This window comes from Astyanax mexicanus, chromosome 21 (assembly GCF_023375975.1).
Source record: "Astyanax mexicanus isolate ESR-SI-001 chromosome 21, AstMex3_surface, whole genome shotgun sequence".
In the NCBI taxonomy this organism is placed as follows: domain Eukaryota; kingdom Metazoa; phylum Chordata; class Actinopteri; order Characiformes; family Acestrorhamphidae; genus Astyanax; species Astyanax mexicanus.
In genome coordinates, this window is record NC_064428.1 from 31318155 (window position 1) to 31336574 (window position 18420).

The following is an 18420-nucleotide window of genomic DNA, read 5'->3' on the forward strand; positions in this document are numbered from 1 at the left end:
AAAAGAGGTAGAGAGAAAGCAAGAGGAGAACAAAAAGGATGGGAGGGACATAAAGAATTAAAGAGAAGAAGTAAACAGATGAAAAAGAGAATGATAGACAATAAATGGAAAAGGGGTGAAGAGAGTAAATAAGAGAAAGAAAAAAGACAGAGAGGAGGAAGTGAGAGGAAAGAGGTAGGGAGGTGAAAAAAGAGAGGAAGAGAGAGATTACACACACAGCAAGCTCTGTAAATAACTTAATCTCTCTGTGCGAGTGTGTGTGTTTGTGTGTGTGTGTGTGTGTGTGTAAGCATGTTGTTCAGAACACACACACCGATTCTGGCATGATAGGCTTGTGTGTGTGTGTGTGTGTGTGTGTGTGTGTGTGTGTGTGTGTGTGTGTAAGCATGTTTAGAAAGTTGGCATCAAAGTACGGACAACCATGGTCACACACCCGTTTGTGTGTGTTTGTGTGTGTGTGTGTGTGTGTGTGTGTGTGTGTGTGTGTGTGTGTGTGTGTGTCCGTCTCCTTTGAAGTGCTTTCCAGTGTTCTGGTTGTGCTGATTAGGGGAGCGGAATATTCAGATCAAATCTGTAACATGCTTGAACAGAAGTGTGTGTGTGTGTGTGTGTTGTTTGGGCTACACTTTGATTGCTTCCTTTGAATTGCCCTCTCTACCCGGCTCAGTGTAGTGTACAGCTGTTCCTATAAACTAAGCACCACACTGTGATTAAGCTGCTGTTCACAAGTATACTGTATTTTTCACACTATAAAGCGCTCCTAAAATCAGTGTGCCTTATAATCCAGCGCAACTTATGTATGAGTTTAACCATTCAGGTATTAAGGAGCAGTAAAGCCTCCCCACTGAAGTACAGCGTTATACAGGAGTTTCAGTAAAGTTTCTCCAGCACTGAGGCTGGAGCAGTATTAGCATTAGCCGCTAACCACAGCGCTAGCTCTTTCGCTGTTCAGAGCTGAGTATAGTGGACTGTAGTCTGTGTGTTTACCTTACCGTGTTAAAATAAGCTTTGTGGGATGCAATGCTAGCTAATATCACCCTGGGTTCCTCAGTGTAGAGCTATCAGGCGGCATTTACTAGCACTAAGCGCTGCTGCTATCCGCTCTGTTGAGAAAAAAAAAATATCTTAGTTTGCTGTAAATAAACAGAAGCGCTTTACTCACCAAAAAAAAAAAAAAAAAAAAAAACAGTTTTCAGGAGAAAATATATATATATATTTTTTAAGAATTACAGTTTTGTTTGCTTAATGTAACTACGCAAAGGACTTTCTGTAAACCCTCAGATTATATTAAGACACATGCAGGTGGTGATGTCTCTCAAAAAGAGTAATAGCCACAAAGCTTTTTGACCGAATTGGTCAAGTTCATTATTCTGCAAGAGTATGGTGACACTCACACTTGAGTTAAATTTACGTACTTGAACTGGTAGAGTTCAGTATATTCTAGTTGGATATTTGGATACGCTTCTTGGCCAACAACTTGAATTGATTGAGTTAAATTTACGTACTTGAACTCATACATTTCAGTATATTCTAGTTGGATATTTCGACAGACTTTTTGGCCAACAACTTGAATTGATTGAGTTAAATTTACCTACTTGAACTGGTAGATTTCAGAATATTCTAATTGGATATTTGGACAGATTTTTTGGCCAAAACGTTGAAATGATTGAATTAAATTTACCTACTTAAACTTGTAAATTTTAAGTAAATTTACAAATTTACATACTTGAACTCATACATTTTAGTATATTCTAGTTGGATATTTGGACAGACTCTTTGGCCAACAACTTGAATTGGACGAGTTGAACTAAGCCATTCAATTTGGTATGGAGTTCAGTAAATTGTGGTTGAATTTTTGATCCCTTTGCTTGGCCTAAATCTCTAAATCGTTGAGTTGAACTCAACCAATTTGCGATTTCATGCGATGCCGGATCAGCTCTGGTCTATATACAGTAACTATGAGAGACCAGTGTTAAAAAGCGTCTCTCTCTCTTAAAACAAACAAACATTCTTCAAATAATTGTATAAAAATACTTCCAGTGGGTTATTGCCCATGTCTATAAGCCACACACACACACACACACACACACACACAGATTATAGTACATCTGATCTTTTCTTCCTGTGTTTTCCGTCACTCCATGCTCTGCTCCTATTTTAGCAGCTGTCCAATTTTCTGTGAAGCAGATGAGAGTGTGAATAATGGAGGGAAACTTTTGTATTTGGTAATTGGTGTCTTCAGCTGAAGAGTGTAAATGAAAGACCATTTCACACTAGAATGGATCTTGAAAAATCTCTGTTTTATATAAGAAACCAAGCATAAAAAGAATACTTACACAAATTATATGTACGCTCACCATCAAAAAAACAGATAGGAACAGATAGGAATAAATCCTGGGGGGTAGTGCTGGGCGATATGGGAAAAATCGTATATCACGATATGGAATTTTAATATCACGATTACGATATATATCACATTTATATATATATAAATTAAACACAAAAATGAGGGTATTCAATCTGTAATTTTAGTTTGTTTTATTTTTTTCTTTTAATTACCGTTTTTATTAGTTTCAGTTAAGGAGAACTTTCACTTTTCATTATTTCGTTCGTTTTCGTTAACAACAATACTTGGTTACTTAGCTATATGGTGATTATCATACCATAGCTTTATATAAAATAAAAATAGTATTAAAAAACAGATGACTACATCACAGACTATTTCCTGGAGCCCGAGAATAGGGATGGGAAATCTCGGGTCGGGTCCGGGCAGAGAAATAAAACTCAAAGTATCCTGCAATTTAAAAGAATGGAAAATTAATAACAATAATAATATAGTTCTGCATACTAGAGTTTAGATTGTCTGCCCGAACTTTTCACGCGTTTAAAGCTCCGCAGGTGGATTAATGTGTGCGCGGCTCGCGGGGATTTGGCACTTCTTCTACTGCCTACGGGCTGCATGTTCTGCAGTCTCTCAGCCTGCCAGTCAGACTACAGTGTCCGCATATAAATCACGTGCATTGTCCTACAGGACAAACCATTCAAACATGCGGATGAGCTCTCTGCACCTGATTAAAAAATCACACAGTGTCTGTCTGTCTTAAATTAGTTAGATACAGCTATTAAATGATTAAATCAACATTCATAGAAAAGACCAGTAAGACGCTCTGTATGCTAAATAATATAGAAGACAGCAACAAGCTAAGAAGCTAATAAGCTAATAACAACGTTTAATAAAAACAGAAAAATAGATATAAAATAGGAAAATAACCAACTAAACTAAGCTCAAAATGCTAAAAGAAATATAATCTAACAAATTCTAAAAGAGCAAACTGAAATAGTGAACACTCAAAGCAGTATCTTAAAGACAGAATATAAAGCTTTACCAGCGCTATGAGACACAACACCTATAGAACGAAGGATCAGGGGCAGCGTGACGGTTCTAGAGAAATAATTAAAATGTAAAAATACACAACAGAGCGCCGTGTAGCACATAAAATCAGTCCAAGATCCTCACCAAACATAGAAAACCATGATAGAAACCCAACCCATTTTAACCCAATACATTTTATCCTAGCCTACTTTATATATATTGCATGAATAATTGATAAAATTACTGTGGAAACGATAAAGACGATAGAAGGTAAGTAGCAAAATAGACACTCTTCTATCGTCCCCACGTTATTTATCGTCATATCGCACAGCACTCCTGGGGGGGGGGGGGGGGTTGGGGGGGGGGGGAGGGGGTTGTGGCATGCCTCAATATATATATATATAACCTAGAGATCTACAAACACAATATGTAATGATGACATCCTTTAAATAGGCCCCTTTTTAGAGTGAATAGACTAAATATAAATATATGTATGTATATATAAAATAATACAGAAGAAAATAGTCATAGTCAATTTGTTCGCAAATTTTCTCTTCTTCTGTAAAGTTCACCTTCAGGTCTGTTTAGTTTTCTGATGACATTGCTTTTAGCCAGAAAGCAGTACAAGCAGCAAGATGAAAAAGTATATACCTGTTCATAAAAAAGATACAGAGAGAGAAAAATTTTACAGAGAGAAAGAGAGAGAGAATTAAGAAGTGGAATGCTAGAAGCAAAATGAAAGCACAGAATGAAGGTCTCTAAAGTGCAGAATATCTGCAGTTTGTCGTGATGTGGAGAATATGTGGCTCTCTGATCTCACCTTAGTGTTTTTTAATCATTCTCCAAATTCAGATATCTGAAAAAGCATGAATGGTTTGGATTCAAACAGTAAAATCATTAACATTATTCTGTAAATATTTTTATTTTATTAAGTTTTGTGCTGAACTATTAAAGACCTCCTGTAAAATCTATAATTCATATTAAGACACAAGCAGATGACACAATAAGAATAATGGCCACACAATATTCTGGTGGAAGTAGGGGTGTGTGATATGGCCCTTAGGTAATATCATGATATTTTATGGTATTTTTAGCGATAACGATACTCTTGGCGATATGACAAAACACTGAATTTATAAATATATCTTAAGAATAGACAACTGCAACAAAATAAAAAAAAATAAATTGCATTATTGCATATATGATATATTGCACACACCCTAACTGAGATATTAAAAAAATGCAAGAATTTTATCAGATTTGTAACAGAAGTCAATGATCCAGAATGCCATGATACTAATAATAATTAACTCCTCTAAATATCTCCATATATCCAGGATTACAGTAAAATAAATGATACTGGACAGATTTAATCAGTCTCTAGTAGACAACTCAAATTGGTCAGAAACAAATGCTCAAGTTGAATTTGACTACTCAAATTACTAGTATAGTATAGTTGTTTGATATTTGCTCTTTTGGGGAGAATTAGTCTTGATCAGTATTTTGGTTGAATATTTAGCCACTCTTGTTGGCTGCCAACTCAAACATTTAATTTTGTAGCATAAAATATATTCAAGCTGGTTATCTGACCAATCTTCTTGACAGAATCAGTCAAGTTTCTTAGCCAGCAACATGAATTAGGCATGAGTTGAACTTGACACTCAAATTGGTAGAATTCAGTATATTCTGGTTGAATATTTGACAACTTTTCTTGGCTTTACTTGCCACAGACCTAATTTGTGGACTGTCCACTATACAGCTCTGTAAAAAAAAAAAGAGTTCACTTAAAAACGATGAGTTTCTTTGATTTTAAAAAATTGAAAACCTCAAGAGGAAGATGGATGATCACAAGCCATCAAACCAAACTGAACTGCTTGAATTTTTGCAGCAGGAGTGGCATAAAATTATCCAAAAGCAGTGTGTAAGACTGGTGGAGGAGAACATGATGCCAGGATGCATAAAAACTGTGATTTAAAACCAGGGTTATTCCACCAAATATTGATTTCTGAACTATTAAAACTTTATGAATATGAACTTGTTTTATTTGCATTATTTGAGGTCTGAAAGCTCTGCTTTTTTGTTATTCCAGCCATTTCTCATTTTCTGCAAATAAATGCTCTAAATTTAGATTTTTATTTGGAATTTGGAAGAAATGTCTGTAGTTTATAGAATAAAACAACAATGTTCATTTTACTCAAACATAAACCTATAAATAAGGTTAAAACTTTGGGAAAACCATTCCAAAATGGTCATTGTTAATTTATCCAATCCACAACCACCTCTGATTCTTGATTCATAATAGTCTTTTCTGTTCAAGTTTCAGCCGTCCAGCTGATGTTACGAGGTTTTACAGAGGAATTCTAGTCCACCTTTTTTTTAAGCATATTTGATTCTAATTGCTTTAAATGGGTTGGGAATTCCTTTAAACATGTTAATGTCTGGCCCACACCCAGAGCATTCCACAGCTAACAGGTAATGAATTAGCTCAGATCCCTCCCCCAGGTAAACCAGTCCCATGTCTGAAAGAACAAATTGGATAGATCTACAGCTTCATTAACAAACATCTTGCCTTTGCATGGTGGTGGGCTGTGAAATACACTGGAGTATTCCTTTAACAGCACAGCAGCGGCGGCAGCGCGGCGTATCGAGCGAGGGCTAAACGCCACGGTTTGATTTGACAGCGCTGATCAGTTAAATGGACATTGACTGCAGAGTGTCCCTGAACTCTCTCAGCCTCTTTCCACTATAATGAACAACTCAAGGCTCCTTAATACAGTTAAGGAGATAACTTGTGGGTGGGTGGGCGAGTGGGTGCTGGTGTGTAAGCAGGAGCTCAGAATTGTGCTCATTTCGTTCAATAAGGTGCAAATAAAATCCTTTAATTGACCAAAAATCGACCTTATAATCCGGTGCATCTTGTGTATAAATACTAGCAGTCAGGTATTAAGGAGCAGTGAAGCCACTTTGCTATAGTACAGAGTTATACTGGAGTTTCAGTAAAGTTTCTCCAGCACCAAGGCTGGAGCAGTATTAGCACTTAGCATCTAACCATGCTAAGCGCTAGCTCTTTCACCGTTTAGAGACGAGTTAAAACAAGCTATGTGGTACAAACCACTAGCTAACAGCACCCTGGCTTACCCGAACACTCTGGGTTCCTCAGTGTAGCGCTGTCAGGCAGCATTTACTAGCGCTAACTACAATAAAATACTGGAAATCTAAGCTTACTGTAATAAACAGTTTTAGGAGAGAAATCTGTGTAGATTATCATTTCTCCAAATGAAGAAACTACTAATAATAGTTTCCTAACAGTTTCCTAACAAATTTCCAGCATCCCTCAGAGTTCTATTGTAGGACCTACAGTATACGCTGATGCTAAAGGTGTAAAAAATGAAGTGTAAAATGAACTTGGGCTGTAATAAAACATGATAATGAGTAGAAACTTTTGTCAAACAGCCCTCACCTCCATTCTTCTCCAGCATTCCCAAATACAGTGCTTTTAACCGATGCTCATATCAGGCTTACAGTGCTTAAGATTGGTGTATAGAGTTGCCCATGCAAAACAAAAGCTATTTTTTACCATTAACAAGCTCAAAGTAGCTCAATACTTCAAATTAATGTAATTTCAAGAGCCCTGGTATTTAAATCGAAGCAAGACTTTGAAAGTAAACCATATTTTTCGCACTCTTCACCTTCAGCTAGTTCTCCAGGTACCACCATCTTAAAATTAAGTCAAGATAACGAGCAAAAATGAGCACAAACTAATAGGTAGAGTAAGAGAGCAGAATGCAAAATTAATTCTGTTGAAATTAAGCAGGAATTCCAGCTGTTGCTGAAAATGTCTCTATAATAGTCATGAACAATTTTATGCCCCCATCACTAGTATTGTAAGCCTGTCCCAACAGCCTCAGTTAAAAACATTGTATTTTTAAAAGCTGGAGGAGAACAGAGCAGGGCTATTCAACAAAAGGTCATACTCATTACCACTATCACTATGTTTCACTATAACCCAAGTCCATTTCACACTGGACTTCTCCTTTAAATCATGAGAACACTGCAGTTCTGATGGTGTAAAGGGTCTAAATTATGTTTGTGAGCCAAATCACATTTAGCATTCTATGTATTTGCTGTGTGATGTGTTTAAATGTGTGTTACTCAGACTCTGTGTATAAAAAAGCTTTAAGCTCTGTGCAGCTGCAAATTAACGGAGCCAACAACAAAAAAAAGCCGCATTTAAATAGAGAAACATCCAGTTTCCTCCAGAGGCCGGACTAATTAGCTGATTTAATGCCTTTAGGCTTTAATGAACGCTTATACTAAAGGAGGACTGTGGAGATGTTAAGGCTCAGCTGCCGAGCAAGTTAGAATTACAGTCTGGCAATTTGGCAAGACAACAAAGAGAAAGTTCTTTTACGGAGATACAGATTTTATTTTCTAGCAGGACTTGGCACACTGCCCACACTGCTAAAAGTACCAATTGTGCTTATATAATATTCTCATTTTCTGAGATACTGATTTTTGGCTTTTTATTAGCTGTATACCATAATCATCAACAATAAAAAAATAAATAAGCGCCTAAATTAGATCACTCTGTGTTTAATACATCTATATAATATATGAGTTTCACATTTTTAACTGAATTACTGAAATAAAGTAACTTTTCAATGATATTTATATTTTTTGAGACGCACCTGTAAATTAATTACACAGTAGAGTTTTTTACTTATTATATCTTATTAGCATATTTTTGTATCATTATTTATGTCTGTGTGGAAAAAGGATTTGTAGAAGGTGATGTCCTTTACATACAAATATTAATACATTAATTCCAAACAATAAAAAAAAAGAAAACTTATAATAAAAAAAATAAATAACTTCTTTCCACCCCACATACTTATCACACACAGTACAGTATCTCACAGAAGTTAGTATACCCTCACATTTTTGTAAATCATTTCTTTAATATAATTTCATGAGATGAAATTATAACACTTTGAAGATATGACACTTGGATACAATATAAAATACCAAAATTTTCCTAAAAATCAACAGTGCCTCTTTTAATCCAGTGCGCCTTATGTATGAATTCTACCAGTCAGGTTGTAAGGAGCAGTAAAGCCACTCTGCTGAAGTACAGAGTTATACAGGAGTTTTATTGAAGTTTCTCCAGCACTAAGGCTGGAGCAGTATTAGCATTACCCACTAACATTTAAATTAATAAAATAACTTAATAAAATAAATTAATAAAATAATGTCTTGACTAAGTAAATTCCTGTTAATAATGATTGTAATAATAAAGTATCCTTAATTGTTTCACTCTAACATACATTAACATCAGTCTGTCCCACTTTAACCTGTTTTAAATGCAGTGTAATTGTGTTTTTTGTTGATGTGTGGGGAATTTTATCATTACTATTATTCTAACATTTGTTTTCTGATCTTTTCTGCTTTTTTTTCTTGTCTTCTTCCAGTTGGCAATACTGACAGAAATCACACATTCCCATAGCAATGAGAAGCCTGGGCTTCTGAACCCCACCCACCCGGGAACCGGCAGCATCTACCACAGCGAAAACTTCAGCCTCAAGCTTTCTCCTCCTCCATTAGTGGAGGAATAGGAAAGACTCCGCCCACTGTTACAGTTTCTAAATAAAAGCACTACCATATCTCGATCAAAACTGACTCATGCTTCTTATTTTTTTTATTGACCTGCATGTTTAAATCAATTACCATAGATATATAAGCAGAAAAAAAGCACATTAGGAGATTATGCCTGTTATTTACTGTGATTTAGTGGTGCAGGAAAAAAATCGGTTCGAGTTCGAATCGAGTTTCTAACATTGAACGATTCTGAATCAATTCTCTTTTTTTAAAAAATAGATTTTTTTTTTTTTGCGGGTGCAGCTACTGTCGCGCGGAGCTTTTTTTTTTTTTTTTTTTAACTGTCGCGCGGACAGTAGCTGAGCTCCGCGGGACAGTAGGTGAGTGTCGCGAGACAGCATCAACAGGACAGGGAAAGCTTTTGCTCTTACTGCCGCTCCCTATTAGGCTACAGAGGGGCGTGTAGTGTTGGGTTACGGTGTTTGTTGTTGCGCCACTAAAGTATGGAGGATGAAGAAAAAGAAATCCAAACGATTTGAAAGAATCTGAAAAAAATCTAATCGTGACCCCAAGAACCGATCTTGAATTAAATTGTGGGATTCCCAAAGATTCACAGCCCTCCTGTGATTACACTGCTAATTTGTCTAAAAAAAAACTTTGTATCATTGGAGGATAGGGCCAGTTATATATAAACTATGCGCCCTATCTTACACCCTGTGCACAGCACTTTCAGATGCCCATTGCTATCTTACACCCCAAAAACAGTATTTTCACGCCTTGCATCTGCATCGTTTAAATAGCAACTGTGCTTGTAAATATAAATATGTATCTACACTGATGGGCGTGGTGGTCTCGAAATGAGGTGTGTTCAGGTAACTTTGTTTTCATTTCAATAATCCTCTGCTGAGAAGCGTTGGACATGTCCGGCTAGCTGCGCCCCTGAAATAGCAATGAGCCAAACTCTGCGTACCTGACCCAATGATTGGTTTATTTCACATTAGGCCCAAAGCACACCCCTGATTAGTAATGAATTAGTACATCGCTTTTGCGCGTTTCTAGCTGTGCAAGGTGTACTTTTCCCGTCGTTTCGATAGCAAAGACACACTAGCACACCCTAAAACAAGCTGCACAGTGTGCTGTTTACGGCTCGCCTAGATGTGCAAATGTTCAAACACAGCTTGTCTGGCCCCTGTAGAGAAGAAGTATTGCCAATAGAATAGGACTCTATGGGGCAGATAAACCTACATGAACCTATTGGCCCCTTGCTTAATGCCAGAAGAGGGCAAGAGGGGTATAAAGCCCCTCAATATTAAGCTGTTTTACCAACTATGTTGGACACAAAAGTAAATTTATCCTCACACTAGTGAGCATAATGTACCTGAGTAGCAGAGACGGTTGGTTGAGGGCTCTAACCACTGAGCCACCACTGCTCAAGAACTTTGGGATGAGTTGTTGAGGAGTTGGGGTGAGATCTCCTGTCCATGAAGTCAATCAAATCCTCACAGCAAATGCTCCACAAGTTGGAGCTCTAGTAGACCATCTGCCTTTCTGCCCTGGACAGTAAAAAAAAAAACAGTTACTTCAACAAATGCAGTATAACAATTTCTTTAATACCATTTTAACAGATTTCATTGATTACATTCAAAACTTTGGTATATATATATAGCTTTGGAGGGAAAAAAGAGAGCACTTAAAAATGAAGAGTTTCTTTGATTTTAAAAATTAAAAAAAAACTCTGGAATATAATCAAGAGGAAGATGGATGATCACAAGCCATCAAACCAAACTGAACTGCTTGAATTTTTGCACCAGGAGTGAGCAGCATAAAGTTATCCAAAAGCAGTGTGTAAGACTGGTGGAGGAGAACATGATGCCAAGATGCATGAAAACTGTGATTAAAAACCAGGGTTATTCCACCAAATATTGATTTCTGAACTCTTAAAACTTTATGAATATGAACTTGTTTTCTTTGCATTATTTGAGGTCTGAAAGCTCTGCATCTTTTTTTGTTATTTAAGCCATTTCTAATTTTCTGCACATAAATGCTCTAAATGACAATATATTTATTTGGAATTTGGGAGAAATGTTATCTGTAGTTTATAGAATAAAACAGAGCTGTATGTTAATCACAATCATTACTGCATCTAATAGCTATAGCTGTAAACATCGCTTACGTAAAACGTAATTATGATAATTAACGATTATAACAGTGCTTTATTCCCAGTAATACATATACATCCATCTTTGGAGCATCTCTGCTAATTTAGATGAATGGAGATGGTGCTGATGGTGTTGGAGTGATGTACACAGTGCTGGTGTCTCTGGGTGGTATAATGATGTAAATTCAGCACTGATAAGGACTGAAACAGTAGACAGCTGGTGTGTGTGTGTGTGTGTGATGAAACATCAGGCTGTGCAGTCCTCTGTCATCCCCCACTCCCACCCTCCGGCTCAGAGAGGGGATTGTTCTGTCCTCAAAGGCTCGTTTCAGCCTCCTAAACACAGTCAACAAAGAGCCTTCAGCACTGCCTCTACAGCTGTGCTTCTGTCAGAGTGTGTGTGTGTGTGTGTGTGTGTGGAAAGATCTGATCTTGTTTTGGCTAGCCCTGCTAACATCTCACTCTGTTCTCAATTCTGACGGAGCTTCCATGCATGAATACATGCTGTCGGGAACAGTGCTAAACTCAGACACCCAGACAAACTCAGATATTTTTGCAAAAATTAATTTCAAGGAGGTACCCCTGAAATATATACAGTGCGTATATATAAAATTATACAGGAGTTGACAATGAAACTGAAACACCTGTTATTTTAGTGTGGGAGGATATATGGCGAAATTGGAGCAGCCTGGTGGCCAATCTTCATTAATTGCACATTGCACCAGTAAGAGTGTGAAGGTTCAATTAGCAGGGTAAGAGCACAGTTCTGCTCTAAATATTGCAATACACACAACATTATGGGTGACATACCAGAGTTCAAAAGAGGACAAATTGTTGGTGCACGTCTTGCTGGAGCATCTGTGACCAAGACAGCAAGTCTTTGTGATGTATCAAGAGCCACGGTATCCAGGGTAATGTCAGCATACCACCAAGAAGGACCAACCACATCCAACAGGATTAACTGTGGACGCTGTAAGAGGAAGCTGTCTGAAAGGGATGTTCGGGTGCTAACCCGGATTGAATCCAAAAAACATATATATACATATATATAAAACCCCATGGGCAATGCGTAAATTATATACATATATGACAAAAAACTGATTAGTTTATCACCTAATATTTAAAATAATCTAACAGATTTTACTATTACTACTATTATTATTATTGTTGTTGTTGTTGTTATTGTTATTGTTATTATTATTATTATTATGTACTAGGATGTCAATTCTGTTGTATATTTACATTTTCTTCACTCTTTTTTAAAAACTAAGTAGTCTTGGGTCCCGTGGTTTTTTTTTTTTTTTTGGTTCTTTTTTTGTCTACTGAATGCACTTACGATGGGGTCCTTTTATTAAAAGAATGCAACTTTAGGTTTAATAGAGATTTTTGGCAGCAGTTAATATAAATGTAATATAACCCAAACCCTCCCAGTCTGTTAGCAGAACAAGTCATTATCCAGAAGTCGTTTTTACTGCAGTATATTTTTATTGTTGTGATTCATTGCTCTCATCACTGACCTCGTGTGAAAAAAGCCGGTGTTGTGCCGATATCTGCACCCCGTCATGAAAAGCACCCTCTCTCAGGAACACGTACGCACCCATGCCTTCTTGATAAAAGCGGGGATAAATGCTTTAGCTAGCTTTAATTAGAAACACGCTTCTGAGTGTGTGGGGGCTTTCATTGCAGAGATGCAGATAAAGGTTTCTTTTAAAACTATTTCTGCTTTTTCTGGGGTATCATCCTACGCTTTTTATAGTTTTTAATATGCTTTTAAAAGTCATGGATACACTTTAGATAATCCAGAGCTGCTCCATGACACTTCTTTTCTTACTGAATGCTTCCTGTACAAGAGGGGGAAAAAAACACTGCCTGCCCACACTGAAAGCTTGCCACGGACAGTAGTTCCAGTAATAGATCCCTCCTTCAGACAAAGCCTTCTGGCTAATTCTGCTCTGTACTGTCCCTGGTTATAAAAATTAAAACAAAATGACCGAAATGATTAAAATTGCATTTCAACAACTGATTAAGTGGGTGGGGCTCTGGTTGGGGTTGAAGTGTGAGGGGTGGTGCCAAGGTGGTGCCATCTATGCAGGTTTCAATATTGTGAACTCACAGTAAAGGATAAGCCATCCAACAGCTCAGAGAAGCATATGAATCCTGACACTTGACAACTCTTTTAGCTTATTCACAGAAAAATGGCTTGGAGGGTTTATAGGGGCAGTTGAGACCCAAGTTTAAATACAAAAGCACACAAAAAGTACATTTTTACATAATTAGGTTTGTCACAATTGCAATATCGATTTATCGTACAATAAATTAACATGACCTCAATAATTTTTGATAATCGTGATATTGTCTATTTTGTTTTATTTGTATGTTTTTATAAATATAGAACAGTAAACAATATTTTAAAGTAGATATAAGTATATTATAACTACAAGTATATTATATATATAATTCTCAAACTAATTATGATAAATGATTAACTCAATTTTTGCCGTTTTTAAAAAGTGTATAATTGTTTTTTTATGCTATTTTGATATCATTATGTCACTGGCATTTTTTTTTATTACAAAAACATTGTTTATCGCAATTGTTTCTGGGACGATATATCGTCCACAAAAAATTCTTATTGTGACATGCCTATACATAATATGTTCCCTTTAACTCATTTAGAACTCTCACAAAAGTTGAGCAGTGAGAGCAGCTCTCAGCAGAAGAGGAAAATTCGGGCATTTGCATAGAAGATGCTTCTGCTACTTTTAAGTTGTTTGTCTGGCTGCATTTTGGCTCCAGTGGAAACAATAAACAGTAACAGAGTGACCAACAAGACACAAACCATATATAAATACTGTAAGTAAATCCTACACGTGACTGTTTCATAGACAGCTGTACTAATCCCTTAGCTCTGTACTGTATTTAAAAAACATGTTCTGTCTCTGTTTGCACTTCAAGCATAGTCTTAATATGACTGGTTATGGTTTGCACTTATTGTTTTCACTATATAAGACCTAGAAAACTTTTATTTTTTTTTATTTCTATTTCTTATAGAATCAATGTGTGAGAGAAACCAGTCTGTTAATTTTGCTTTATACGATTTTGTCAAATAAAACTCTAGTTTTCAAGCCATTTTTCATTTTTGACGTTTTCTTTAATTTTTTATTTTTAAATCTCGTCTCGTCTCGTTCTCGTGAACCCAGTATCGTGTCTCGTCTCGTCTCATGATAATAGTGTCTCGTCACACCCCTAATAACAGTCTGTACTGATTCTGTACTGAAAATCACTGCATGAGTTCAGCAGACCCAAAAATGTCCTAGTACTAAACCAGCAGGACCCAGCAATCAGTAGGAAGCACTAATTTCCACCCCGTGTAATGATGTCGCTAATTAATTAGCATTAGGCTCACTAACACACAGGGCGTTCCTCTAGCCACCCACTGCACCACCCCACTGATCTGATGTAAACACAGTGTTTCAGGGCTATTTTTACCCTGCAGAAAAGCAGTGCTAATGTTTTTCCGCTGCTGCTTCCTGTGTGTTTAATACACACTGAGCGAAGGCCTGTCAATGTGTGTGTGTGTGTGTGTGTGTGTGAGAGAGTGTGTGTGTGTGGGAGGACGAGAAGCAGTGAGAATGAAAAGAAGTGAAGGGCGTTTCACTGTTTCAATGGCCGCACATTAAATCCTTTGGATTATAGAGAGCTGCCTGCTGTATCGCTTCACAGCTAATGCTACAACTTTCATCTGAGCGCTAACACAAAGGCTTAGCGCTAGCTTTAGCGCTGCTGGGGTTCAGAGCTAAGTTCAGGTTTCAGATGTAGATTCTGTGTGTTCTGGGAGTGCAGTCAGTTATGCACATTTTATAATGAATATACACTATTTCATAGATAGCTCTGATCACAGCCTTAGACCCATTGCAATTTGCAATTAGAGTGTATTTAATACACATGGGAATATATAGGCACCTTACGATTGGATTAGATTACGATTCAGAGGTCTACGATGCGATTACGAAGCATCTTGATGCAGACGAGTTTCTTTTATTTTACCAAATTGAAATCCTCTAGAATATAATCAAGAGGAATATGGATGATCACAAGCCATCAAACCAAACTGAACTGATTGAATTTTTGCACCAGGAGTGATTAGCATAAAGTTATCCAAAAGCAGTGTGCAAGACTGGTGGAGGAGAACATGATGCCAAGATACATGAAAACTGTGATTAAAAAACAGGGTTATTCCACCAAATATTGATTTCTGAACTCTTAAAACTTTATGAATATGAACTTGTTTTCTTTGCATTATTTGAGGTCTGAAAGCTCTGCATCTTTTTCGTTTTTTCAGACATTTCTCATTTTCTGCAAATAAATGCTCTAAATGACAATATATTTAGTTGGAATTTGGGAGAAATGTTGTCTGTAGTTTAAAGAATAAAACAACAATGTTCATTTTACTCAAACATAAACCTATAAATATACAGGTTTACAGGTGCATCTAAAAAAAAAAGAATATAATTGAAAAGTTACTTTATTTCAGTAATTCAGTTCAAAATTGTGAAACTCATATATTATATAGATGTATTAAACACAGAGTGATCTATTTTAAGCGTTAATTTGAAAAACCCAAAAATCTGAATATTATATAAGACCAATTGGTGGAAATCCACATATTTATAAAAGTTGTCAGCAGAGGGAAGCAAAAAGTGCTGTAAGATTTTGCGGGAAAACACTGAACTGACTTTGGATTTCATTTTTCAGCAGGATTTGGCACACTGCCCACTCTGCCAAAAGTACCAATTGGTCTAATATAATATTCTAATTTTCTGAGACACTGATTTTTGGGTTTTCATTGGCTGTAAGCCATAATTAATAATAAAAGAAGTAAATGCTTAAAATAGATCACTCTGTGTTCAATACATCTATACAATATATAAGTTTCATATTTTGAACTGAATTACTGAAATAAAGTAACTTTTCAATGATATTCTAATGTTTTGAGATGCACCTGTATAAAGATTCATGCAGAATAAAGTGATATATATATTAAATGTTGTCCAAACTGTAAATCATCCAATCAGATTGTAAAACCGGATCTCTCCAGTTCATGAAAACAATTTTCTTTTCTTTCATCATGTATTTTTTTGTGTGTCTGAGAGCAACACTTCACCGAGCCTCATCTTCCTCTCAGTTTTTTTGATGTGCGAGTGAGCTGAAGAGTTCAAAATGGGATTTTCGCTCCATACACAGAGGCTTACGGGCTCTTGTGAAAAGAGCAGATTAACACTACAAAAGGAGAAGCCTATCAGCGCCTGTTCCCCAACAAAATGATTCTAGTGCTTTTTTCAAAGGAAATCTTTGGCCTCCCTCGAAACGGCTGGAGACCGGCGACTGCTTTGAGCGGCTGGTGATCAGTGATATTTAGATGATAAACACCTGATGTTGTCCAAATGTTGTGTCTTAACGTCTCTGTCTGCTGCTAAATAATTAAGCAGTCTGGAGGGGCGGGGGAGTTAATCTTTCTCATCAAAATGTTTCCAATACAAATTAATCAGATATTACATGTGCACCAGGAATAAATCATAGAAAGATAATATTACCACCCACAGTGGACAGTGGTGTAGTAGGTGGTAATGATCGTGACCAGCGGTATCTGGCTAGAATTGTCCATGCGATCTTCCTTCTGACACCAGACTACTAAAGCATTGGTTCATGTTTTTAGTAGTGTCTGTGCCCCAATGATAATGTGAGTAATGTGTTTGACTATTTTATTTATTTGTAGATATTTATCTTTTTTTTATTTTGTCTGTAAACCACTTTGTGAGATGTTCTAGGCAAGTGCTATATAAAAAAAAACTCTAACTGGTTCTCTGTGCTATTCTGTTCTGGAAACAGTATGTGGCATGTCAGTGTAAACAGGTGTGTTAATGGAATTGAGTGGAGACCTGGGACTTAGCAAAGGGTAATAAAGCTTCTAAAAAGACTCTAAAATGGAGATTAAGTTTAAATTTAAATTATTGTTAAATTGCAACAATTCAATACATGGCAGTAACAAACATTGAAAGGAAAATCTAGCAGAACCGAAATAGAGCTGGACAACAGGCCAGTTTGAAAACCCCCAAACTGTGATGTAACAGTCTTGACTCAGTACACTCGGTTTTACGCTGCAATTACACTACTCCGTTAGACGTAGTTGAGAAGTGCATCATGGGTCCAGTGAGTCGAGGCTGAGGGATATGATGCACAATAAAAAGTTGAGCCCAGATAAACAACGCGATCTGTCTATCCAATCAGAGAGCAAGTGTTTGCCTGATATGTGTCCTCAGCACAGTGTATGAAAACATTTTAGTTCTAGACAAGCATGAAAGAAAAGCTAATCACTGTGGTTTCAGGATTCCCTGTCCTTTATAAACAATCTCTGCTGATTTACATGATTTGCTCATTGATCAGAGAAATACAGTGTGGAGAAAGGGTGCAGAGATTGCTGGGGTCTCTGGAGGGTTTTTAAAATATTTATATATAATTAAATTGAAAAGGTTTGCTTTTAGTATCCTACTGTATCACTACTGCTCACAGTGTTATAAAGCTCAATCGAACATTTATATTTATTAGTTTATAGGAAATAAATGCATTTGTTACGCCCACATGCGACCAGTTGGAGGGGGGCAGTGTGATAATGTGAGCTGACGCATTGGAGCAAATGCAGAGTCACACTCACAACAGTATCATAAACCCTGCCTACTAGAATAAGCATATGACACCTTAATCAGCAAGTGTTTTTAATACTATCTAGACTCTGCATCTTGTTACGGCAATTCAAGTTACAGGTGTTTTTTCCTTGGACTTTTATTCCTCTATTGCTAACGTACATTATTACTTGTAAGTTGTTTGTATAAAAGTGTCCGCAAAATGCTATTTAATGTAATTAAATAGAAAATATAGAAATATATATATATCTTGGAAAGCATTACCACCTACTGCAAATGCTGTCCACTAAAAACAACAGAAAATGTTATAAAAACAGAGTTCAGCAATGTTTTAAAAAGAAAAGGTTCCAGGGAGGTTAACCTGTAATGTTTTAGAAAATACACACCAGAAACATTCTGCAATGCTTCCAACTATACAAATACTAACATAAGGGAAAGGTTAAAAGTAATGTAAACTATACCATCTCTGATACCATCTCTGATACCATCTCAATACCAGAGTTTTACTAGTTAGCTAACCTAGCTCAGTTACATAGCACCACATTACACTGTTTTAGCACAAACTTCACCCAGAACAGATTTAACTGCTTTTT

The 18420-nt window shown here is 36.6% G+C and overlaps 1 protein-coding gene across 2 annotated transcripts in view; it reads left to right on the forward strand.

Annotated features, from left to right (window-relative positions):
* The window catches only part of vps8 (VPS8 subunit of CORVET complex), a 158313-nt gene extending 149268 nt beyond the window's left edge, over positions 1–9045 (forward strand). For both annotated transcript variants that reach the window (XM_049470132.1, XM_049470133.1), the window contains exon 45: positions 8842–9045. In XM_049470132.1, the coding sequence (XP_049326089.1) occupies positions 8842–8985 (144 nt within the window). In that variant the 3' untranslated portion in view covers positions 8986–9045. The remainder of the gene's footprint in view (positions 1–8841) is intronic.
* The last annotated feature ends 9375 nt before the right edge of the window (positions 9046–18420 follow it).